The 25,270-nt window shown below is 42.4% G+C and overlaps 1 protein-coding gene and 1 long non-coding RNA gene across 3 annotated transcripts in view; one reads left to right on the top strand and one right to left on the bottom strand.

Moving 5' to 3' along the window:
* The window catches only part of pcdh7a (protocadherin 7a), a 28,602-nt gene extending 27,450 nt beyond the window's left edge, over window positions 1-1,152 (top strand). The window contains exon 4 of the mRNA XM_076294251.1: window positions 69-1,152. Coding sequence (XP_076150366.1) covers window positions 69-616 — 548 coding nt within the window. The 3' untranslated portion in view covers window positions 617-1,152. The remainder of the gene's footprint in view (window positions 1-68) is intronic.
* On the bottom strand, window positions 1,152-25,141 carry LOC143134126 (uncharacterized). 2 transcript variants are annotated; one of them, XR_012988598.1, is made up of 4 exons: window positions 24,486-25,141; window positions 23,866-23,983; window positions 23,183-23,423; window positions 1,152-2,782 (listed from the first exon to the last, which is right to left on the bottom strand). It is a non-coding gene; the product is annotated as an uncharacterized LOC143134126 (long non-coding RNA). The 2 variants fall into 2 exon arrangements; XR_012988597.1 differs by lacking the exon at window positions 1,152-2,782 and adding an exon at window positions 15,496-18,154.
* Between the last annotated feature and the right edge of the window lie 129 nt (window positions 25,142-25,270).

Here is a 25,270-nt window from a genome sequence, read left to right as displayed (position 1 = left end):
CAGCTACACATTGCTCCCATCAGAAGCAGTGTGACTCAAACCCAAACTCTGTCTTGTCCCCCTCCCAGACCCAAGGCAGCTGCCCGACGTGGCCTTGACAGGGAAGTGCACGCGGGAGTGTGACGAGTTCGGCCACTCCGACACCTGCTGGATGCCCGTGCAGGTTTCGCCCCGGAGGCATCCCGGCAACGAGCCGTCACGCCTGTCCACCTTTGCCTCACCCGGTGGCTGCATGGGGGTCGGAGGTGACCGCAACAACAACAACGAGGACGACGAGGGCAGCGAGCCAGATGCGGACGATGAAGACGGAGAGGGTTCGGAGCGCGGCGGCTCGGGCGGACGGAGACCCGGCCTGCGCAGGCACGTCCGGGACACTCTGGCCAACGGAGAGCCGCTGGGAGACCGCAACAGCAACGTCGGCGACCACAACCGCAACCTGCTCAACCGCAAAATGACCTCGGCCTCCTACGACACGTTCAGCAGTGCCGGGTTCGGACGTAGCCGCCTGGAGGAGGAGGAACAGCGCACCCCGGAAGTCATCCCGCTCACGCGGACCGGCGGCGACTACAAGACCACCTCCTGTCTCACACTCTCACGCAGAGAGGTGTACCTGTGAGCGCCCGAGAGAAGCAGAGAGGCAGACAGAAAGATGAGAGAGAGAGAGAGAGAGAGAGAGAGTGTGTGAGTGGGAGAGAGACAAAGAAAGAGAAAAGAAAGGTCCACTAACATTGATTTCCCTCAAATTTGCAGGACCCTAAAAAAATCAAAATGGGTTAAACATCTGTTAAAACAGGTGTAGCCCTGAAGCCAAATAAATCAGTGAAATAGTCCAATTGAACTGTCATTTGAATTAAAATAAACTGAGAATCCTTGTCTGAAACCCCCAACTGTGCATCATAAGGATGATGTGCTGCTTGGCCCACCCCTGAGCAAATGTGCTAATCCCCCACTCATCCGGCCCTCTAGGGGCAGTTCTTGGAATTGCAGTGGCGAAGAAAAGTTGGCGGTCTGTCAAGCACATCCATGTGTTCCAAAGACCAACATTTTGAGCCAGTTTTTTCAGACCAGAATGGACCTATTCTCAATGAGATTGCACAGGAAAAATCTGTTTAGGCTTATCAGTCAATGAAAAAAGGAGTCACTAAGTCTGAATTATATATCACCTGTAGGTACTGTTATCAACAAACACTGTTATCAGAACAGGACATTGTAAAATGCCACTTGTAACATCTAATCGGTCTCTTATATGGGGCGATTCCCCTCTGAACAGACAGTTTATCCTTTCAGTTAAGAAACAGTTTCCAGGAAATGGTGACAGTTGTCCCATGTTTTCTTTTCTTTAATCTCAATGCAGTGATGCGTATTCACGCTTGTATAGGTTCTTTCATGTGTCTTATTCTTCTTACTCTGACATGTTCCTCTACACTCTCCACACATAGACACACACTCACACACACACACACACACACACACAGACATTTCTTATATGTGAACAGATGCATGTTAATGCTCATCTCCTCATCGTGCATACATTTACAAACGGACACACAACTCTGTGTGTCATGTGTATGTTTGTGTGCTCAAGCCAATGCTGTCCAACATTGCTTTTAAGATCACTACTGTAGCTGTAGCATTTTTGCCTGCTTTAACTCGACCAGTTTATATATAAAAATATGTAAAACATTTAAACATATTTGAATACCTAATCATTCTAACAATACTACTGGGAAGGCATTCAGATGACTTTGTAGGTACATCTATACTATAATGTATACAAGGAACCAACCGCATTCCTTTCTAGTAGAGACCATAGATAAACCAAATCTGTACAATAGACACTGCATGATAATAAGCAAATGCTTATTTGGTTAACGGGAAAAAAACAAAAGATTTTTTTTTTGTGAGGGAGGGGATGCTAAGCCTTCTTTTCTGTGTGTGTGTGTGGCACTTGAGCCAAGGGATGAGCCAAGGGGTATTGGTGTGTAAAATCTCTTTCACAAGCTGGACAGAGAGTGATGGAGAGCAACCTTTGATCTTGCGGCAAACGCTGGATAAACCCATGTAGAGCTGGAGCAGCTCGCAAGGATTAAATTGCTGCATTCAACACACAACAATGGTTTAAATGGCCGACACTGCTCAGACCTTATCTACACCTCTCAGGTACCACGAGTCTGTTTGTGAGTTTTGTCAGTGATGACCCACTTCTCCAGTGTGCTCTTAATGCCACAAGGGAGGTTGCTCTCCCTCCCTGTCCATGGGGGCTTCCTGGCCACTAGAGGGCACCCTTTTTGACACTTCCTCTTTCCCACACCTTGCCCCATTATCACCCAAGTAGACGCTCCCCTCTCCTCCACCCAACCTCCACCTCTAGCTAGCCAGTTCCTGAATCTCCACACACTGTAAAATGAATGAAATGGGATCCAGATTCACCAAAGATTTTAGCATGTTTTTGTTTTCTCACAGTTCTCGTTTAAGTCTTTTTTATCTACCTAAACAGCACTACCTGTGCACTCTTGACTCGTTGTATAGTTCTTAAATAAGAAGAGACTTTCAAGTCTCAATTTTGTTTTGTATTTGTTTTTTTGAAAGCCATGCTAAAACCGTTTGTGAATCGAAACCTGCGCCATATTACTGTCTTCACGGGAGCAGCCTTCCTTGCTGAGGCTGGGGACTCCGTCCGGTCCCGCCACGCCAAATCCCCACCGGCTCCTCCTGCTCTCCTGCGACCTTAAGGACCCACTGACCCATTCAGGAGCCCTGGTGCTTCAGTGCCTGGACACGACTACAAAAACAAAAAAACACAAGAGAAACGGATTGATGTTGAAATCATAAAAAATGGGGGAAAAAAGACTACAGCACTAATAATGATGCAGACTCAATAGGAATTGAATTCCGCATGAACTGAACCTGCATTTTTTGTTTCGTGGAGAGACTCACTCCAGTTCTGCTCTGCATTTTTTGTCTGTTTTTGGTAAACAGCAGATTCTTTGGCTATATAATAACTGCTGTTTTAATGCAGTCTGTAAGTATTCCTGTACATTTTTGCGAGGGAGGGAGGCTCTGAACTGTGAACATGAGGGGCATCAATGTGTGCTTGTGTGTGTGTGAATGAACGTGAGAGACTACTTTTTTTCTACTGCATGCTATACCAACAATTTCCATTCGCATATACCAGTTCCCATTCTGATGGTGGGAGGAGGGGGTAGAAGAGGACTGATGACCAATTTTCCTTTACACACACTCACACACGCTCACATGCACATGAGCTACACACACACACACACACACACATATTTTTGTATGGCGAACTCATACCCATTTCTGCCCACTCCTCCCATTTATTCCCACCTGCCATAGTAGAACTACCTTGTAGAGAGATGAAATCTTTAACCAGAAAGGCATGCTAAAAAGGTCTTCAGTCCTGCACTTATAATAATTAATATTAAATTGTATTTTGTTTTCCTTTTTTCAGTTTTTATGCTCATGTGAGAGACTTTGTTACTCTCTTAGTGTAATTATGAGATGAATCGCATTTGATATGAGGGGAAGAAGAAGGCAGTGAAAGGTTTGGTATGTTACCTGTACAAGTTTGACTTTGACATTAAAACTCCTGCAAACCTCTGTGGCTTCCAGTTTCTTTCCTGACACTTCATCAGGATAAGTGTAGATCTCTTAACACCGAATCATGTTTAACATCTTTCCCTCATGGGCTTTACATTAAGAAATATGCTAAGCACAACCATTTCTTACTATTCTCCCCTAAGCATGAATAAATATAGCCTAGAAATCTAGACGCACCCTAGCGGCTAGTCTAGCAACTCTCCGTTGGCTTGTGAGCTGGAAAAATTACTTCTATCAGGCCAATCAAATCGTGTATAGAGACGTTAGGTGGGCTTAATGTAATGATTGATGGCAGAGTTGCAACAGTTTGGCTTGAATTCCCTGCTACTTGAAAACAAAGAAGATGGATGTTGCTGTTGTCGAACAGCGTGACACGAGTTAAGCTTTTTTTAAGTTGGCAAAAGTTTGAACTAGCCTACTAGCTCCGCTGGTGGGAAAACGCATGGGACTCATTAGCGATGTCCTATTGCGTGCAGAGGGAATTTGAAAGACAACCGATTATTACATTACATTACATTTGGCTGACGCATTTTTAGCCAAAGCGACTAACAACATGGTAAACAGTTTAAGTTTTAGAGCAATTCTCAACAATTTTAGGACAATTTAAAAAACATTAGAGTACAGTAAGAATAAGTGCATCAGTGAGTGCTGTTTTTAACAGTTACGTGTCAGTTAAGACGGCTGGTGAGTGCTAGGATCAGTAAGAGTGTTGCTATGAGAGGAGATGTTCTCTAAAGAGCTGGGTCTTCAGGAGTTTTTTGAAAATGGAGAAGGATGTCCCTGCCCTTGTAGGAACTGGCAGTGTGTTCCACCAACGAGGAACAACAGATGAGAAAAGTTTGGATTGGCTTGAGCGTACCGGTGGTAGAGCTAGACGTCGTTCGTCTGAGGAGCGCAGCAGTCTGGAGGTAGCGTATGTCTGTATGAGGGCATTCAAGTAGGTGGGAGCAGAACTGGAGACTACTTTGTAGGCAAGCGTTAGAGCCTTGAATTTGATGCGGGCCGCCATAGGTAGCCAGTGTAGCTGGATGAGCAGCGGGGTAACATGTGCCCTTTTGGGTTGGTTGTAGACCAGGCGCGCAGCCGCGTTCTGGATCATCTGAAGTGGTTTCACTGCGCAGGCTGGGAGACCTGTCAGGAGGGCATTGCAGTAGTCGAGTCGTGAGATGACTATTGCCTGAACCAGAAGTTGGGTAGCATCTTGAGTCAAGTAAGTCCTGATTTTCCGTATGTTGTAGAGTGCGAAACGGCATGACCGGGCGATTGAGGCAACATGATCTGAGAAGTTTAGTTGGTTGTCGAGAACAACTCCTAGATTTCTTGCAGTCCTAGTAGGTGAAACAGACAGGGAGTCAATGATGTCGTGGTGTATGGTAGGTTTAGCTGGGAGGACCAGCAGTTCAGTCTTTGAGAGGTTCAGCTGGAGGTGGTGTGCCTTCATCCATGTAGCTATGTCTGAGAGGCAATCCGAGATCCGTGCTGAAACCAAGGGGTCATCAGGTGGAAAGGACAGATAGAGCTGTGTGTCGTCTGCATAGCAGTGGTATGAGAAGCCATGCGAACGGATAATCTGTCCCAAGGAGGTGGTGTAGATAGCAAAGAGAAGGGGGCCCAGCACTGAGCCCTGGGGGACCCCTGTGGTGAGATGGTGAGGTGCAGATAACTGACCAAGCCATGATACGTTAAACGAGCGTCCTGTGAGGTAGGATTCAAACCAGGAGAGAGCAGACCTGGAGATTCCCATGTTAGCGAGTATAGAGAGAAGGATGCGGTGATTAACCGTGTAAAAGGCAGCCGATAAGTCAAGCAGAATGAGTACTGATGACCGAGCGGTCGCCCTGGCTACTTTTAAGGCTTCTGTTACAGACAGCAGAGCCGTTTCGGTAGAGTGGCCGCTTTCAGATCCAGAAGGTTGTTCTGTGAAAGGAAGTCAGAGACCTGTTTGGAGACTGCTCGTTCAATGCCTTTGGATAGGAAAGGCAGGAGTGAGACAGGGCGGTAGTTCTCGACTTGAGCAGGGTTGAGAGAAGCTTTCTTAAGTAACGGTGTTACCCGGGCCATTTTGAACGCTGTTGGAAATGTGCCAGAGGTTAGCGAGGCATTGATCACATGTGTGATAGCTGGAGCGATGGTCGGGCTGATGGACTGAAGTAGGCTTGTAGGTATAGGGTCCAGCGAGCATGTGGTAGGACGGCTGCATGTCAGGAGTCTAGATACTTCACTCTCGGAGAGAGGCGTGAATGCTGAAAAAGATGTTCCAGCAGTCCCTAGAGCAGGGGTCGGCAATTACGTTTGGACCCGGGCCAATTTTTTTTCAGACAATGGCATCGCGGGCCATAGCTTTTGTAATGGGGGGGGGGGGGGGGGGGGGGGGGTTATAGGCCTACTATTTAAATTATGAATCATTATATTATATTAAAATAAACATCATCTAACTTTTAAAATGCATTTAATTTAATTCCATTAAAAACGTTTATTTGCTTATGTGCGCTGTTTTTATGCCACCTGCTGCATCTCCTGTCGTCTCTCATGAAACAGGCGACTTGCCTACCAACTTGCCGTAACTAATGTGTACAAATATTATTCTTTTGGATGACGTGTAAATGATTAGCTGAACATTGCTATATGCTAGTTATCGATGCAAAATGTCATTGTCAAAAGCCTTGAAAAGAAAAATTGATTCAGAATGCAGGACCTACAAAGAAGAATGGAAGCAGAGGTATGTGTTGAGCCTGCCTGCATTTATTAATGCCAAGCCTATTAATTTAACGAAACATAGGCTATTTTTGACCTTGCCCACTGGAAGAGGGAGACAGGACACTTTTGTTTTTTTTTTTGCACAAGATTACGCGCACTCGCGTGCCAATACCGTTCCGACCTGTGCGTCATGGATAACTGCAAGGATGTTCCACCTGTTGTTTTGTCACTTTAGTAGGACTATCATCTATACCTCAATAAATGTTTTGAAATTGATGGGATTGCTGTAGGCCTTTTTTTCTTTTTAAAAACATGGGGTTAAAAAAAAAAATATATATTTTTTTTTTTTATTTAAACAGCAAATTAACGTCATCTCGCGGGCCAGATAGAATAGATGGCGGGCCAAAATTGGCCCGCGGGCCACTATTTGCCGACCCCTGCCCTAGAGGTTGTAGGAGTGCGGTATCTGAGTCAGATGCGTTGAGTGGGCATGTAGAGAATTGACTGCTGATTGCCGCCACTTTGTTTGTAAAAAATTAGGCGAGGGTATCTGCAGTAAGGCTGGATGGAGGAGGAGGCAGCTGAGGGTTGAGTAGCGAATTTTTCGAGTGTCTGCAGCGCTGTTGATTTTGTCATTGTAGAAAGCCGTCTTAGCAGCAGTGATGCTGGCTGAGAAGGAGGTCAGGAGTGTCTGAGGTCATCAGTTAGTTTGGATTTGTGCCTTTTCCTCTCCGCGGCCCTGAGTTTGGTGCGCTGCGATCGGAGGGTATCATTTAGCCATGGATGAGAGTGTTTGGATCGAGCTGGCCTTGTGGTAAGAGGGCACAGCTCGTCTAGACACGAGCTCAGTGTGGAGCAGAGCGAGTCTGTGGCCTCATTAACCTCCAGAGAGGAGAAGGTGTTGAGTGGAGGTAGACCGGAGGCAACCACAGAGGAAAAGTGTGTTGGGGACAGGTTCCGGATGTTGCGGCGGAACGTGACCATCGGCTGAGGAGCCGGAGGCTGTTCTGTCAGGCTGACGTTGAACTGGATGAAGAAGTGGTCAGAAAGATGGAGAGGCGTCACCATGAGGGTGTCTGTGCTGCAGTTCCGAGTGCAGATCAAGTCAAGCTCTTTGCCAGCTTTGTGAGTCGGTGGGCTTTGAACCAGTTTGAGGTCAAAGGAGTGGATCAGGGCCAAAAAGTCTGCTGAACCTGGGGCTTGGAATTCGCATGAGACATATTTGTTTGAAGGCAGTAGTGGGGTGAATTTCCATTTGTTGGAGATCAGCAGGCCCGTCCCGCCTCCTCGTCCAGATGGGCGAGGGGTGTGGGATAGTGTAAGGTTAGTGGAGAGTGCAGCCGGGGTGGCAGTGTTCTCTGTTTTGATCCAAGTCTCAGTGAGAGCAAGGAGTTCCAATGAAAGGTGGTTGGCATAGCCAGCTATGAAGTCCGTTTTGTTGACTGCGGATTGACAGTTCCACAAGCCCATGGAGAAGGAGGTTTCTGTAGGTGAGGACCGTTTAAGTTGCTGGAGGTTAAGGCGATTTCTGCCCCTTTTGGCATGATGCCGTTTTCTGCGATGGCCGGTGATAACAGATATGGTGGAATGGAATGGATGGAATGGATTATTATTATTTATTATTAAACAAAACAATCCCTGTCAGTTCCATGCAGTTTTCAACAGCTATCAAGAAGAGAGGTCATATCATGGATTTTTGTGTTTCTTCTTCTACATATGCATAAGTTTAGTCATCTAGTTCATATGATATTCAGCTTTATTGTCAATGCACAAATTAAATACCAGTAGTCCTGCCCTGGATACATCTCTCAACGTGCCCTCTAAAAACATTTGGTTTAAATGGAGATGTAGATCACGGGTGCGTTAATAAATCTACATTGCGGCGAGTTGACACAAATTATTCACTTTGACGAATTTATGTAGTTTCAGTCCTAGTTACTTTACTTTGAGCCATGCTCTTCCTTACTTGAATCACCTTTGAAAATAGATGATTGAAGTAGCCTATGTGGGTGTTTGGGAATGAACGTTGACTTAGATGCTTTTTGAGACTTTGAGCTAAATGTCCCAGCCCGGTGTTTAGGATGCATCATAGACAGGTTATCTTTCAGGTAGCCTATATATTTTCCATTAGAAAACCATCACGTAGCGAACGTGTTGTGGCTAACTCACTCACTCCTGTTAGTAGCCTAGGTTATGGTCATAAGCAAATGAGATGACAGTCGAAAGATGCAATTAGTGCTGTTATCAATTTGCTTGGTAGCCTATAACCGCATGTATGGTTTTCTACAAATACATCAATAATCAAATTGGCCTCCATCACTCAACCAATGTTAACGGTAACATTATTTTACCTACTGTAGGCTATTATCTAGCCTATAACTTAAGATTAACGTAGCCTACCTGCAGTAAAAACCAAGTATGTCCGATAAACATTCTCAGATTTATTTTGGCTTCACGAAGAAATGGGAATTACATGTCATGCAGAAATAATCCTACCCTTATTAGACGTTCTCTGTGGTAAACTACAGTCTTGTCCTAGGAAGCATAGTGTCTTTCCAACCCACTTTAGATTAACTTCCAACAAAATTACGTCTCACTGCAACGATGCGCCATCTGGTGGACAAACGACTACGTGACGCCAATACTGGAAATGCAGCCAAATTATTATGATGAATATTTGGTTTTCCTTTAATCCTACTGAATTTGTAATTATGTATCGGCCATTGTAATTGCCGATACTGATGGTATGTGTGTGCCTGTGTGTGCATGTGTATATGTGTGCACCACCATCTACAGGCCAATGAGTGTACAGTTACTAAATGTACACATAGGCCTAACTTAATTTTTTTTATTATTTTATAACCCCCCCCCCATGGATGAAATTCTACGAAACTTGGCATACCCCCAGAGAATGTCAGGTTAATCATCATCAAAATTTGGTGCAGTTCTGAACATCTTAACTGAAGAGAGGGGCGATTAAAGCAGAATTATATTGCATTTTCATTTTTTACCGGGGGGGTGCAAATCAAAAAATGAGTGATTATGGGCTAGGTTGATAGTTGAGACCAACTTACTATAAAAATTTCTTTATCCTCGGTGCCACGATTCAGGTAGTTATTTAGGAAAAACTGCATTTTTGGGGTTTCGGGGGGCCCAGCGTGGGGGGGGGGGGGGGGGGGAGTGGCCCCCGGGGACCAAACGAAATTTTTCCGTAAAAGTCTAGAGGGGCTACATACCCACCAACATTCATGTGCCCCGGTGGTTCGGTGTCCCGGGTATCTTTGACCAAAAATTCAGGAAGTAGATGACGAAAAAAAAAAAAAACTTTTGACAATCCCTATATGACCGCTTCTCTAGCGGCGGTCATAATAAAGATATTACGAAATACTGTACATCTCATGATGAGTAGTTATTCACCATCATTTGCAAATTGGTAATGGCTGTTAAAAGTGATTAGGGGAGAGGCGAGAGACATGTATGGAGCACAGCTGAAGACGAACTGTCATGAGATATAAGCAACTCCTCTGCAGGATAAATGTTGTTTTATTCAGTAATTTGAGCAACATTAGGGTAAGTGTTGCTTTTTCCAGCCTATGTTTTCGGTGGTAACCCATTGTCAGTCAATAGTGAAAGTAACTGCATATAACTGTCTTGTCGTTGACTGACTCCTTGGTGAAGTTAGTTTCACTTTGCCAATGAGTTCAAATAATAGACGAGTGCAAATGTGTGAAGGCTATGCTAGGTTTTAGTAAAGCATGGTTTAAGAATGACTATTCCATACGGTCTCGCAAGCAGCCTCCTTCAAATGCGCCGTTAAATGCCAAAATACCGATGCATTTATTTGAAATATCGCGCTTTGCGCCGTTAAAGGGAATGACAGATGTCATTCTCATTGGTTTAAAATGATGTTACGCCCCAAACACACCCATATGACTGATTAAAAAACCTAGGAACACCTTGTCGCGCCATGCGCTCCACTTTTGATAACGAAACCCCTCCCAATGTGAACTGGACATCCTACTAAATTTGAATAGACTTTTGACGAATGACGATGCACTTTAGAATGTCATGATAGGGCCCAGTGTGTCATCATTTGAAACCACTGATCTCCTTTTTGGCAGCTGAGACAAATTTAGTTACTGTATCGTGCTTTCACTGAACATGCAGCCTCAGTAGAGCTATGCTCTCTTTATGTTTCAGATAACCTCATCAATTGTATCCTCAAATTGTTCATTTAATGAAATTCACCATTAAATCACTATATTCCTCTCCTGGTCACGATTGGCTTGTTTCTTTATTTCTATGTATTAATACTGATACTACATTTATTCATACCCCTGGCAAATATTGATTTAATGTTGATTTCTTTTTATCAACGTTTCTTCTGACTGAAAATGACACTGCCACATGCCAAAAGGTTGCAAGACAATTTGGTAGAAACATGGAATCAGAAAAATAAGCGTTTGCATCTTTTTTAATTTTTTATGAAAAATGGTGTGTCTAAAATTATTCATGCCCTTTTTAAATAATCAATGCAACATCTTTATTTGCATTCACAGCTCTCACAATGGTTCTTGTAATACCTACCAAGCCTCTCCCTGTCTCCACAATGATTTACTTTGAGAAGGTCACACGTCCCATTGTCTGAAAACATCCAAACCTGATACATTTCTATAGCTATTCTACACTTTGGGTATGGTGTTTTGGTGATTGAAATTTTCACTTCATTCCAAAATGGATCACTTGGTCATCATGGATGCTGATCATGGATCTCTCTTCACCAAACATACACTTCATCCTAACCTTTATAAGGGCACACCTGGAGAAAGAATTTAGCTTTCGCTGGATTTGTTTTTGACCCAGGGACATGGCCAGAGATTGGCATTAAAAAAGAAGCATTAAACCCAAATGATGCCATGTCCATTTCAAGCGTGGGGTAAGAAAATTATTTTTTTGGGATGTTTTTCAAAGTAAATGCTAACACTAAAACAAGGGGCTACATTAAGATTGTTGGGGGAAAGATCAGGCAGCGTTAGGCCATTAAGCCACACAATGATCCAAAACATACAGCCAAACAAGGCAAGAAATGGTTAACAGAGAACAATATCAACATTTCAGAGTGGCCCAGCCAGAGTCCAAACCTCAATCCCTCAAAAAAGTGAGCACAAGGCCATAGTGATGGCAAAGAATCATTCCTGCCTCAAAACCCGGATTGCTGCTAAAAAGGTGCAGTCTACAATCATTGTGGAGACATGGAGAGGCTTGATAGGTGATGGTAATAATTTTAGGGTTTCAAGACTAGTTTTTAGTTAGCCATGTGACCCCTTTTGGCATTAAACAAGACACCCTTCCCTCCCCCAATGAAATGCTAATGTACTGGTTCCAAGGGCTATTAGTTCCACAAGACAAAGAATGTTACCTTGCTATACTGTATCCATGTCATGAAATGTAAATGTATTCATGTTTGGTATCATTGTAATAGTTTCAGTACAAGGATTGTAATGATTTAATTGTAAGAATGTTTGGGACATTCTATAAGTGATATCTCTGATGTATAGGATATCTCTCCTCATGCTGATCAGATAAGAATGGGTAGGTGTGTCTGATGCCATCTGGAGAACCAACCACATGGGCTTGTTTTGCCGCCAAACTTCTTTCTTTGTTTAACCCATACAAAAGTGACTAAATGCATTGTTTGTTAGAAGAAGAAGAACGAAAACTAGATGGAGAACTGAAGAAGATAGAGAGAGGTTGATCCAACAGAGGCCATGGCTTCTGTGCCATGGCCTACATAGACCATAGACCATTTTTACCCTCTCTGCTTGTAACAGAATAAACCTGATTCCTGAGTCTTTCCTGAATTGTGCCAGTTAAGTAATTATTCACCACAATTACTTTCATAGGTATTATAAGAACCATTTTGAGAGCTATGAATGCAAATTAAGATGTTTCCACTGATTATTTAAAAAGAGTATGAATAATTTAAAAATTTTGAATAATCATTAAAATGTAAAAAAAAAATGAAAATGCTTCTTTTTTCATTCCATGTTTCTACCACATTGTCTTACAACCTTTAGCCATGTGGCAGTGTCATTTTCAGTCAGAACAAACATGGTCAAGAGAAGGTCAACATTAAATCAATATTTACCAGGGGTATGAATCATTTTGTTCTTAACTGTATATCAACACATTTCCTATTGTTCATGCACCAGACAAATTAACTTCACTTTTAGGTACTAAATAGCCTTAGTAATCAGATATACTGTTTTAGTCGAAAATTATTGCATAATATTGTTAGAGTTATTGGTGTGGCATCAAGGGCGTAACTTTGGGTCTACCATTGGGGGGGTTAAACTCGCGACATATTTATTAATTTATTGAATAATTTTCTTGTGTAGCCTAAAAGTTAACATGTTAATTTGCCGTTCCTGTATTAGAAATTAAATTGCTGTTCCTCCTCTGTCACCACCTTCTCTCTCTCCTTCTTCAATTGCTGTACCTCCTCTGTCGCCTCCTTCTCTCTCTCTCTCTGGTCTCCTGTCTCTTTTCCCTCTCTTTCCCTCTTCTCCTAATATAAAAATCTCAGTTAATGTTCAAATGGTTTGGGAGAGGTGGTATATCCTAATCAGTTTTGGAGAATGTGTGTGTTCCCTCACCAAAAAGTTGGAAAGCATTTTAAAAACCTTTTGCCCTTCAGTGGAAGATTTCCCACTGAAGAAAATGCCCCTGCTCAATAACAGGCTGATCTGAAGTGTCTTCATTGCTAGATCAATTCCCCCCCCCATCATGGTGAAGTTAGTTTCACTTTGCCAATGAGTTCAAATAATAGAGGAGTGCAAATGTGTGAGGGCTATGCTAGGTTTTAGTAAAGCATGGTTTAATGGAATGACTATTCCATACAGTCTCGCAAGCAGCCTCCTTCAAATGCGCCGTTGAATGCCAAAATACTGATGCATTTATTTGACATATTGCGCTTTGCGCCGTTAAAGGGAATGATAGATGTCATTCTCATTGGTTTAAAATGATGTTACGCCCCAAACACACCCATGACTGATTAAAAATCCTAGGAACACCTTGTTGCGCCATGCGCTCGACGTTTGATAACGAAAACCCTCCCAATGTGAACTGGACATCCTACTAAATTTGAATAAGCTTTTGACGAGTGACGATGCCCTTTTGACTGTCATGATAGGGCCCCATGTAACTAATGTAACACCCCAGTGTATTACACCCCCTAGTGGTTATAATAAGCAAGACCAATAAACCCACACAGATGACTATCAAATGTTTCCTGCAGTTGACATCTTGACAGATGGGGATAGTTTTGCTTCAGATAAATTCTGAAACATATTTGATATAAGATAGGGTATTGCTGTGCAGCACATAGATAATGAGTCATTCAATGTCAAGTGGTACCATGTCTGTAAATTAATTTCATGGATTTTCTTTCAAACTTCTCTAGGGCAATTACATTATTAGAATAGCTTTTGTCGTGGAAAATGTCCACTTCCGAATCCGATTTTCCAATTAATAATTACCACTTGACTATTTAGTAATTTAGCACTCTGAAACAAGGCGTCCGAAGGAGACAATGTAGACAGAAGATTTTCCAAAGACTGTTGATCTTTATTCCCCGTATTGCAATGATAGAACAGCCCAACCTAAGTCCAGACCAACCGTCAAAGCAATAGGGAGAAGGTGAGATGTTACCAGCTGGTACCCTCGGCGAGATCTCTCTACGGATGGCTTTACACTATATTTTATACTCCTCCGCCCTTGAGATGTGCCACCCTCTCACGTCACCTCCAACAACACCCTTCGCCAATCAGTATCATGCAGGGTCGCTTACATTGGTGGAAACCATCTTCCCATCATGCATAAAACTATATGCAAACCTATGTTATACATAGGTAACATATGTAAAATAGTATAACTCTAAATCTCCCTGGTTCCTTCAAGTTTGGTGAGTTAAGGCCTTCTTATCTGATTCTCTCCCTGGCTGGACAGGGCCTAGCACATGAGGCACAATGGCCCCCTCATCCCTATCCCTTCCAGTCCTCGCCAGCTTGATAACACCCCCCCTTCCCTTGACCATGTATGGAGGAGATGCTTTCATCCTGGTACCCTATTACTTTTCCCCTCAGCCCACTCCTCTGACAGTTGGTCTGGCCTACACAGGATACCATGATCTCACTCTGCTCACAGCAAATGCAGTGGCCTTAAAATGTATGACATTCATGACTTCATTCTTCTAAACATAAAACCCCATACAATAGTATAAACCCTTATGAAACTCATGCACTAACATAAACACTTATAAAACCCATGATTACATTCCTTTAAATCATGAAAATCCACCATACTTTCTCAAAAATGTGAGTGTCGTAGCTATTCAGTTCCACGTTGTAACAGTCCAACATTTTCTCATTTGTAGCTACCACACTATATTCTCTTAGTTACACTGGTGGTCTCAACATTGGTGTCATTTTAAAGCTTGTTTTAACCCTCATTCTATTCCTGCCATTGAAAAACGACCACCTGCCTTGTGGAAATGGAATAACATACTTTTAACCCTTTGACCTTTGGTAAATAACAAAAAATTATGAAACTGATCAATTGGGCTTTCAGGGACAATTTATTACAAATTTCAAAATGTGATGACATCCATGGCTAGGCAGTCATTTTTCAGTCTTCATAAAAGGGATTGCAACATAGAAATGCTCCTCTTCAAAGAAACTCAGAGGAGAATATACCATCCCAACATTTGTCACACAGTAAACACACAGTGAGGTGAGGCACACACTAACCTGGAGCAGTGAGATGCCTTGCTACAGTGGTACCCGCTCACATTTTTCCTACTGGTCGGGGATCGAACTGGCAACCCTTCGGTTACAAGCCCGAAGCCCTAACCAGTAGGCCATGCCTGCCCTTAAATCACATCTAACCTGTTTCTTTTAATGCACATTTTGACTATCCTGACTGAAAACACTTGAAATTAACATTTAATCTTCTATTTCACATAAATATTTGATTTGATTTAAAATCTAGGCAACCTGATGTGAAAATGTGATGATTACATACTCATCTGCTTAAAATCTCTAAAAATAAAGTCATGCACGAAGAAGGAACCAAGTACATCACAACATTATGTAAGAGGCATGGTAGTCAGAGCCAGTATGTATGTATAAAAATCTATTTATTGCAAAATGCAATGAATGTGCACAGAGCAGACCATGGCGGTTTGTCACTCAGATGGATAGAAAGGTAAGACCAATCTGACAAAGTGGCTACCCGTGTACATACAATTAGTCTGATCCACATGTCATGCACAGCCCACATTTTGTTGTGGCAACAGCAAATTACAAAAACACACAGAATAGAAATGAACACACAAACACCTTATTGTTTTTCAGCATTGTGCATGCATGCCCGACCCTGTAAAACACTGAACAAAACAAGGACTAGAAATGTTGTGCCTCAACTCCTTGCAGGCAGCGCAGGTACTTTAGCTGCAGACGGATGGTCAGCTGGTGCTGGGGCTTTCTTGGTAGAAGTGTTTGTGCGGCTACCATCATGTGTGGTGCTCCGCATTCAGATGGAGTTTCCTAACGCTCCAGGGCAGTATGTTGGGGTACAGATGAGTTACAGCAGCGGTCCCCAACCACCGGGCCGCGGGACATTCCTAACCGGGCCGTAGCCTACAACGAGTTTAAAAAAAATGTAGCAAACTAAATTAAATTTAATTTGCAATAATGTCACGTTTTTACATGACATAGGCCTATATGCAGTTGTTTGATTGCACGCATGTTTGCATTTTGCAAGGTCTATTTTCCTACGTCTGTCTGTCCCGCCTTCAACGCTTTTACATATTGCCTTCAGCGCTGTGCAGCCTCAGGTCAGCTCACTTCACCTTCTTAGCGAACGGTTGTGTCACACGAAGTTAGCTAAACTGCTAGAATGAGCAACAAAAAACAAGCATCTTTAGCAGGTCACTGGCCAGAGTGTTTGAGTTGCGAGAGCCGCTGCAGAGATTTCTTACAGAAAAAAAGTCACCGTTAGCTGCACATTTTAGTGATGAGGACTGGGTGTCAAAACTCGCTTACCTGTGTGACATATTCGGGTTGCTTAATGACCTCAACCTGTCACTCCAGGGGAGAATGACGACTGTCTTTAAACTGGCAGACAAAGTCGCTGAATTTAAAGCCAAGCTTGATTTGTGGGGACGACGAGTGGACCGGGGTGTATTTGATATGTTCCAAACAGTAGTGGGGGTTTTGGGAGAGACTGAGGCAGGGTCCTTTCTCTCGCAGCTGGTGCGCGAGATCACCTTGTTGCGCTTTCAATTGAGTTTGAGCGTTACTTCCCATCCTATCCTCCAAAGATCCACGGCAAACCAATGAGTGGGTCCGCAACCCATTTGTCAATATTGAATCCTAACTTGTCAGCGCAGGAGGAAGAGCAGTTGATCGAAATTGCAAATGACGGTGGTCTTAAGAGTGTGTATAAGGAAACCTCTCTGGCGGGTTTTTGGATCAAAACCAAAGCAGAATATCCCGAGATAGCCGTAAAAGCGCTGAAAATGTTGCTACCATTTCCCACCACGTATCTATGCGAGGCCGGGTTTTCGGCAATGACTGCAACTAAGACCAAATTGCGCAATCGACTGGACATTTCAAACACACTGAGGGTGTCACTGTCTTCCATCACCCCCAGATGGAACCTTCTTGTTGCAGGGAAACAAGCACAGGGATCCCATGATTATATTCGTAATGCACGTTTAGTTCCCATGTTTTGATCCCATATTTTGTTAAGCATGTTCACACTTATAGATGTAGCTTCAAGTTGTTCAATATTCATAGTTTATATTGTTCAATTTTCACTTCTTCAAGTTCACGTTTGTCACATGTTTAAGAGATCGTTACCTTCACTGTTCATACATAATTGGAGCTAGTTCTTTTCAAGTAATGCGCATGCACAACACATATGAAACATGGAACCAATAGCAGGTTTGAGGTAAGTCGTGGCATGCCTCCTGAGTGCATCATAAGTGTGCATTCTCAGTCTTAATATGTAAAACAAATATAAAATATGTTGCTTCAACAAACACATCTTGCTATGGAAAATGGACACAATACCTTTTTCATCTTGAGAAAGGAAACTCCACTCGATGGCAGCTGACCAACTCTAGGTTGCCCACAGGGGTGCTGCCAATGACAGGCTGACTCAAAGTAGAAGAGTGCTTTCACCATTTTGGACTGAACATGCCCATGTTAAACAGCATAAAACCAGAACCCGAGCCGCTCATTCACATTTAAACACAATAGGTCATATGTACAAACTAAAATGTAACAACTGAGTCAAAGTGACTCGCTCAGCTTGGTAAATCAACCTTCTGTCAAATCTGGTGAGAGTAGCCTAAATAACTATAAACGAATGCATACTTATATTTTGCATCATTCAACACAAGTCATGTCAGTTGAGGCATTAAGGATATGTAGAAAGAGTATATTTTTGTTTTAATTTCGTGAGGCACTTTTCAACCGGTAGGTTGTGTGGTCACCAGTCCAAAATGGCGGATGCTAATGGGGGCATTCGTTGCTATGGAATGTCCGATTAAGTTTCGCCGTTTGGTGCTTCTATACTCTTTGGCTGACTCCTCCACTGTCTGAAGAATCCACAGCGAGGGCAGAGTTGGTCGACAGCTAAGAAGGTCCCTCGCCTGCGTGGGTGGACATTACAAGCCTTGGTGCACACAGGACAAGTCTCAAACAGGCTGAGGAGGCAGTCCTCAAAAACTATGTACTTGGTATTCCCATATGATAAAAATGGTGGTGTACTGCAAAACAAAATATACAAACAACAATAAAAACATTTTGACCAAAAGAATGTGTAAATGTACACTCAAGTCAAAAGTTTGGAGACACTTCCAATTCTATTCCACCCCATTATAGACAGAATACCAGCTGAGATCATTTGCATTGTTTTTTTTTTTTTAATCAGGGCACACTCCACTCAGGACTGTCTCCACTCCCACCTCTCTGCATTGGGGGCTGTTTCCATGATCCACTCCCACCTCTACACATTTGCCAATGCAAAATGTCATAGGTGGAATAGAAAATAAATGATGATTATTGTGATTATGCTTCTTTTATTGTATTCCAGATTTACTGACATCCAAATCCAAATATCATTCTTTCTTCCATCATTCATCAGTCTTTTGACTCCAAATTTGGACTGCAAGAAGCCAAGGCCTGTGTCTGTGGCCTAGTTGTGTCCAAATCCTACCTAGAGGTCCCTGAATGTCTGTGCCCAAGTCACTGCATAGGCAAACTTAGAGAAACACCCCATCATTAAAAGAAAAATAAAAAAAAAATGGTAAAGCAGCCAGGCAGCTACATCACTACACTCTGGAGCATACATGGGCAACATACGGCCCGCGGGCCACATCCGGCCCGTGGGCTTTCCCTGACCGGCCCGCGTAAGGTCCGTGAAAGAACAAATAGTCAAGAGCCAAGCATAGAGATAATCAATCAATATCGTTGCTTTAATTTTGAAAGCGACTGCTATTTGTACGCCCATACATTTGTGCGTGGATGCATACGATGTAATCTGTAAGAATTTATGCTTCTGCGTCGACACAATGCAGTTGCCTTTAAGTCGGCGTAAACCTTTCAAAGTTTTGTGTCTTACCGTATGTCTGCGTCGCTCACCACCGCAAAGGTTGTCAGAACGAACTCCTGCCGTTTGTTGGCGATACGAAGTGTTAATTATGACCGCCGCTAGCGAAGCTAGCGAAGCGGTCATATAGGGATTGTCAACGTTTTTTTTTTTTTTTTTCCCGTCATCTACTTCCTGAAATTTTGGTCAACGATACCCGGGGCACCGAAACACCGGGGCACATGAAATTTGGTGGATATGTAGCCCCACTAGACTTTTACGGAAAAATTTAGTTTGGTCCCCGGGGGCCACTCCCCCTCTGCGCTGGGCCCCCCGAAACCCAAAAAATGCAGTTTTTCCTAAATAACTACCTGAACCGTGGCACCGAGGATGACAAATTTTTTATGGTATGTTGGTCTCAAGGGCCCACATCAACCTAGCCCATAATCACTCATTTGTGATTTGCACCACTCCGGTAAAAAATGAAAATGCAATATCATTCTGCTTTAATCGCCCCTCTCTTCAGTAAAGACGTTCAGAACTGCACCAAATTGTATGTGTATGATTAACCTGACATTCTCTGGGGGTATGACAAGTTTCGTAGAATTTCATCCATGGGGGGGGGTCTAAAAAATTAAGTTATGTGTATATTTAGTGACTGTACACTCATTGGCCTGTAGATGGTGGTGCACACATATACACACGCACACACAGGCACGTATACCATTAGTATCGGCAATTATAACGGCCGATACATAATTACAAATTCAGTAGGATTAAAGGAAAACCAAATATTCATCATAATAATAATTTGGCTGCATTTCCAGTATTGGCGTCACGTAGTCATTTGTCCACTAGATGGCGCATCGTTGCAGTGAGACGTAATTTTGTTGGAAGTTAATCTAAAGTGGGTTGGAAAGACACTATGCTTCCTACAAGGACAAGACTGTAGGATACAGTAGTTTACCGCAGAGAACGTCTAAGGGTAGGATGATTTCTGCATGACATGTAATTCCCATTTCCTCTTGAAGCCGAAATAAATCTGAGAATGTTTATCGGACATGCTTGTTTTTTACTGCATATAGGCTACGTTAATCCTATCAATAGCATCAATAGCAGAACGTAGGTAAAATAATGTTACCGTTAGCATGGTTGAGTGATGGAGGCCAATTTGATTATTGATGTATTTGTAGAAAACCATAAATGCGTTTATAGGCTACCAAGCAAATCGATAACAGCACTAATTGTATCTTTGAACTGTCATCTCATTTGCTTATGACCATAACCTAGGTTACTAATAGGAGCTAAGTGAGTTAGCCACAACACGTTTGCTACGTGATGGTTTTTTAATGGAAAATATAAATATATAGGCTACCTGAAAGATAACCTGTCTATGATGCATCCTAAACACCGCTGGGACATTTCTGCTCAAGGTCTCAAAAAGCATCTGAGTCAACGTTCATTCCCAAACACCCATATAGGCTACTTCAATCCTCTATTTTCAAAGTTTATTCAAGTAAGGAGGAGCATGGCTCAAAGTAAAGTAACTGAAACTACATAAATTCGTCTGAATAATTTGTGTCAACTCCGCAATGTAGATTTATTAACGCACCCGTGATGATCTACATCTCCATTTAAACCAGATGTTTTAGAGCGCACGTTGAGATGTATTCAGGGCAGGGCTGTACCAGAGACGGTTGATAAAGGAATATTAAGGATCTTTGGCTGTACCTACACATATTTGTTGCACGTGCTACAAAAATAATTCTTTGCGATGGATGATTTACCAACGTTACACCGGTCAGATACAGTTTTGCCTATGGCTATTCCGTGAGACTGAGGCGCTTTTTGTTTGTTCGAAGTGCGTGTTTAGGGTGTGAGAGGGGAGTCGATGTGATTCCAGCTTGGTAGTTAGTCTATGCGATTAAAAAACACGTGTGTGTGAAGTATCCAAACAATGATAACGCTTTCATTATGGCTGCTTTAGCCAGACCTTGAGCTACTGTACAGTAGGTTGGGTTCCATTTAGAAGTGTCCACTTCATTCGCCCTTTCCGTGATTCGCCAAGAGGTGGCAGCTTGATACTGTAAGGTGTAAGCCATTGGTTCCAAAGGAGATTTTATTTGGGTCGCTAGCATAGCCTAGTGACAAGTGTTGTGTAATAGGCCTAGGGCCTACCTTATATAGCTTATAGTTTGTTAACAGTCACGGTTTTGTCATAACTCCCTCTATGCATTTTTGCATTTAGCTCTGAAACCGGGGGGCAAACACGTCGCAGGAGGGGCGCCAGTGCGTGGATATCTCAATCGCAAAATTAAACAATATTTCTATCGGGCGCATACCATGGACTAGGCTGGGTGAAAGTCAAAAGATTGAGCTTAACCATGGACCTCATAGTTGCAAAATGCAAGGGAACATGAATCAGCATATTATTTGCACAAACAATAACGGACAGTAGCTCTTCAACTTTGCCCGTTAAAATGTGTATGAACAGTCTCGCAACGCATTTCATGAAGGCCCTTTTGGACATGTCAGTTATTTGCACCACTGGGTAAAACGGCATTTTGTTTTAGACTACTGGTATTTAATTTGTGCATTGACAATAAAGCTGAATATCATTTCAACTAGATGACTAAATTTATGCATATGTAGAAGAAGAAACATTCACAAAAATCCATGACATGACCTCTCTTCTTGATAGCTGTTGAAAACTGCATGGAACTGACAGGGATTGTTTTGTTTAATAATAAATAAATAAATACATTATGCTGCTACCTTCTGCTTTTCCCAAATATAATGTAGCCTACAGGTGTACCTTTCATCAGTCCAGTTGCAATGGATGGACTGTGATGAACTGCCCTACTTGTGATTGTTTAGAGATTTTAAAGGTTTTATAACAATGCTACAAATTTTTTGGCCCAGAAACAAATCTATTCACCTTTGCAGCGCCAGTAGGCTACTTTGTGTGCGGAATGTGTGCAAACACACATTCCAAACAAGCATACACAAAAGTTTCAAGAGTGGGGGATGGAGTAGAAGATGGAGACAAATTCATTAATATGATTTATTTTCGCAGAATGGACAGGACTGAGCGGCGGTCGTATTTTGTACCGCTATGCGGTACATCTAGTTTCAAAACGTTACTGGCAGATAGATAGTTTACATTCGGATAACCCCGTCATTGTAACAAAAATATGTCTGAGTTTATTTGCAAAGCTTATGTTAGAGAACTAGTATGATGCTACTACCCACAGGTTGCTTGAAGCAGCCGGCTCAACACACAGGGCAAGTTGAGTTTTGTGCATAAAGTTAAAGCAAAAACATGGCCTACATTAAAATACTTTTCTTTGTGCATGTTGATTAACTAATGACAGCCTACTATTGTCTGCTCCACATTTTCATAGTCTAATTCTGCATAGAGTTAATTTAATGATGGTAATGATTTAATGATGAAATACTGCTGAGTGTTGATGAAATGGTGGCACAGGCCTATGGTTGTACTGACTCCTTCACATTTTCATGGCCTAGCCTAATTATATAGATATTGTAGTACTTTTTTATATCAGTCTTTGAAAACTGAAAAAAAAGTAAATGTCAAAAAATAATTTTCGAGAATAAGGATTAAATACTGGACATAGATTAAATAGCCTATTGCTGTTTTTCCTTTGTCTCCCTCACATTTTCATCTGTTCTTACAAGTAGTAAACAAAACCATATGATTTACTTAATGTTATACAAGAACAGAATAGAATTGGACAGAATTGAGTTCAGACTTGAGTTCGGTATTTTGGGTCCGGCCCTCCTCAACAGTCCCAGTTTGTCATGTGGCCCCTTGGGGAAATTAGTTGCCCACCCCTGCAAGTCTGGAGGCATGAACATGGGGGCTCATGAACATGCCCCCAGAGTGTAGCACTGAAGCTACCTGGAAGCTCTAACTGTTAAGCTAGGTAAAACGGATTGTTTTCGGGGTTTTTTTCATACTCGGTGACCTCAAGAAACAGCGATCTATGAAAAATCGCTGGATTTCTCCTTTAATAGGGAGTTGTTGCTTAGCTTGCCCATCACTGCTGGCTTGGTTGTGAAAAAGGGGCCAGAAGCACATGTCCAGCTTAATTTTCAAAGATGGGTTGCTAACTGGCTGAATCTTACTCTCCAAATCCTGATCCTTCATGTGTGAACATATTGTTATACGATTATAATTACTCACAAGGGTCGTGATGATTCGGTCTCATTTGTAATAGACAATGCCGTATCATGGGTTGAATCTTGTGGCTCGGTGGCTGCGGTGGAGCCATTCTCTACTTCTTCCTCCAACTCCAATTCAAGATGGGGTCTTTTTACTGGCCATGAAGTCTTGACTGGTGTTGAACTTAATGGAATTAAGGTCGCCATTGCAGTAGTCGTGCTGCCAACCGCCACACTCTGATATGGCACCGTAGCCTGTGTGCCTGCCAAAGATAAAAGTCAAGCTATGAGTATAGTCTCACGATGCAATACATATGATTCTCTTCCCACAGGTGGCACAAAACTGAAAAAAGTTTAACCTTCTGCAAATGTAGCAGTCACAACTTGTAAATCGTATGCATGCACATGAACCAATTTCTAATCTATTTGCATCAGAGGGCTATTGGTTAATGGGCTGATAAAAGGCAATAGTAGCCCACAGCGAAGATCAACACTAATGGCTGAATATATAGGCCTACTGTATGTGCAAATTGTGTTTGATTGACATTGCATTCACCAACTTTGTCACAGCATACTTGATTAATCACACACGCAATGAATGTTCTTATAACCTTGTAACTTACGCTAGCTTAGGTGAACCCAAACGAACCTGTTAACAACTTTGAAATTAAAATTTGATTAAACGATAATGATAAGTGAAATTACCTATGCTGCGCAACTGAGGTCTCAATGTTTTCGAGGACAACTGTGTTTCCTGTGACACGACATCAGTTTGGCAGCAAGCATCGCTTGTATGTGGGAGTTGATGTAGGCCTACTGTACTCTGAAATAAACGTGCAAAATAAGTCATACTCAGGTTCTCACATTAATCCAATTCCATTTCAACTTCAGTGCTGGCAGTTATTGTGCTTATGAGATAGAGGTTTAAAGACAGGTTTGCATGATGGTTTCGCAGCGTGCTATCAACGTTATGGATAACTTTCTGTAGGCTTTTATGGTGGAGACTCGAAGTTGCTAGTGTCATTAGTAGGCCTAACAAATAATACCATTAGTGTTAGTAGTAAATAGTGTTATTAGAGTGACTGACAAACAGACATGTTAAAGCTTAGCCTATATTATTGTCACTGATCCTTGCTATTTCTTCGAATGGTACACCACACAGTTAAAAAAACCTCATTGTAAACGAGAGTGATTGGTGGAGGTTAGTAGGCCTATGATGTTTCATAGGCTACTGCAGCAGCATATCATGGGATATTGCTGCTATTATTAGAACAGTTGAAAGCGCTCAAGCATCAAAAGGGTAAACATGACTTGATGATACTTACTGTTTGCGATTCCAGTTGAGGTTTAGGTGGCCATAAAGGGTATGGTGGCAATAAAGTTGGAACTGTTCCTCTGTTCAGTACCAAACGCTGGGCGAAGCCTGCTTGAAACTGTTTCATGTTGGCAAAACAGTCCGAAGTAAAATGAGCAGAGCAAACTAACAATTTCGGGTTAAAGGTGTGTGGAATCTTACTAAATATGAACATCAGCCATGCCTGTCGACAATTTGGTTCCTTGGGAAGGGTATGAAACGTATGGTCACCGCTTTCACAACCTTGAACAGCACATTTAGGAGGAGCGCGTTCTGCCATTTCACCTCGGGCTCACCGCGAGTACCCATAGGGGAGTATGTTAACGTTATCCCTGGATGCAGTATGCACAAAGATCCTTGATTACTAGCAAGATAGAGCAACGTAATTCGTTTGCGCCTCTCGCTCCGCTTTAACCCTCTCTGGTATGCAGGTCGGAATGGGCTGACACGTCTGTTTACCTGGTTTCCATACTGTCTGCGGAGTTTAACATTACTCAACAAAATCCAAAGGAACAATGCTTAACTGACCAAAAGTGTATCAAGAGAGGAGAAAAAAAACATAGCATTAATTGAGACTGTCAGCGCACAACAGCAACTATAGAATCTTTGACAGCAGTCTATGTAGGATATCTGTCTGTGTCCACTCAGCTACGGCGAGCTAGGAGCTACAAATAGAGGTTAACAACAACGCAAATTAATATTGCGTTATACCCTAATTTCACGAACTTATATATTTGAAAACATTTATAGTAATTT

Source organism: Alosa pseudoharengus, unplaced genomic scaffold (genome assembly GCF_046254945.1).
Source record: "Alosa pseudoharengus isolate Yale_2024_CS ecotype anadromous, Long Island Sound unplaced genomic scaffold, YU_APseudo_1.1 YU_APseudo_1.1_scf_2, whole genome shotgun sequence".
NCBI classification, from domain to species: domain Eukaryota; kingdom Metazoa; phylum Chordata; class Actinopteri; order Clupeiformes; family Clupeidae; genus Alosa; species Alosa pseudoharengus.
Note: the sequence above shows the minus strand (reverse complement) of the source record. Positions and strands in the feature narration are given on the sequence as shown.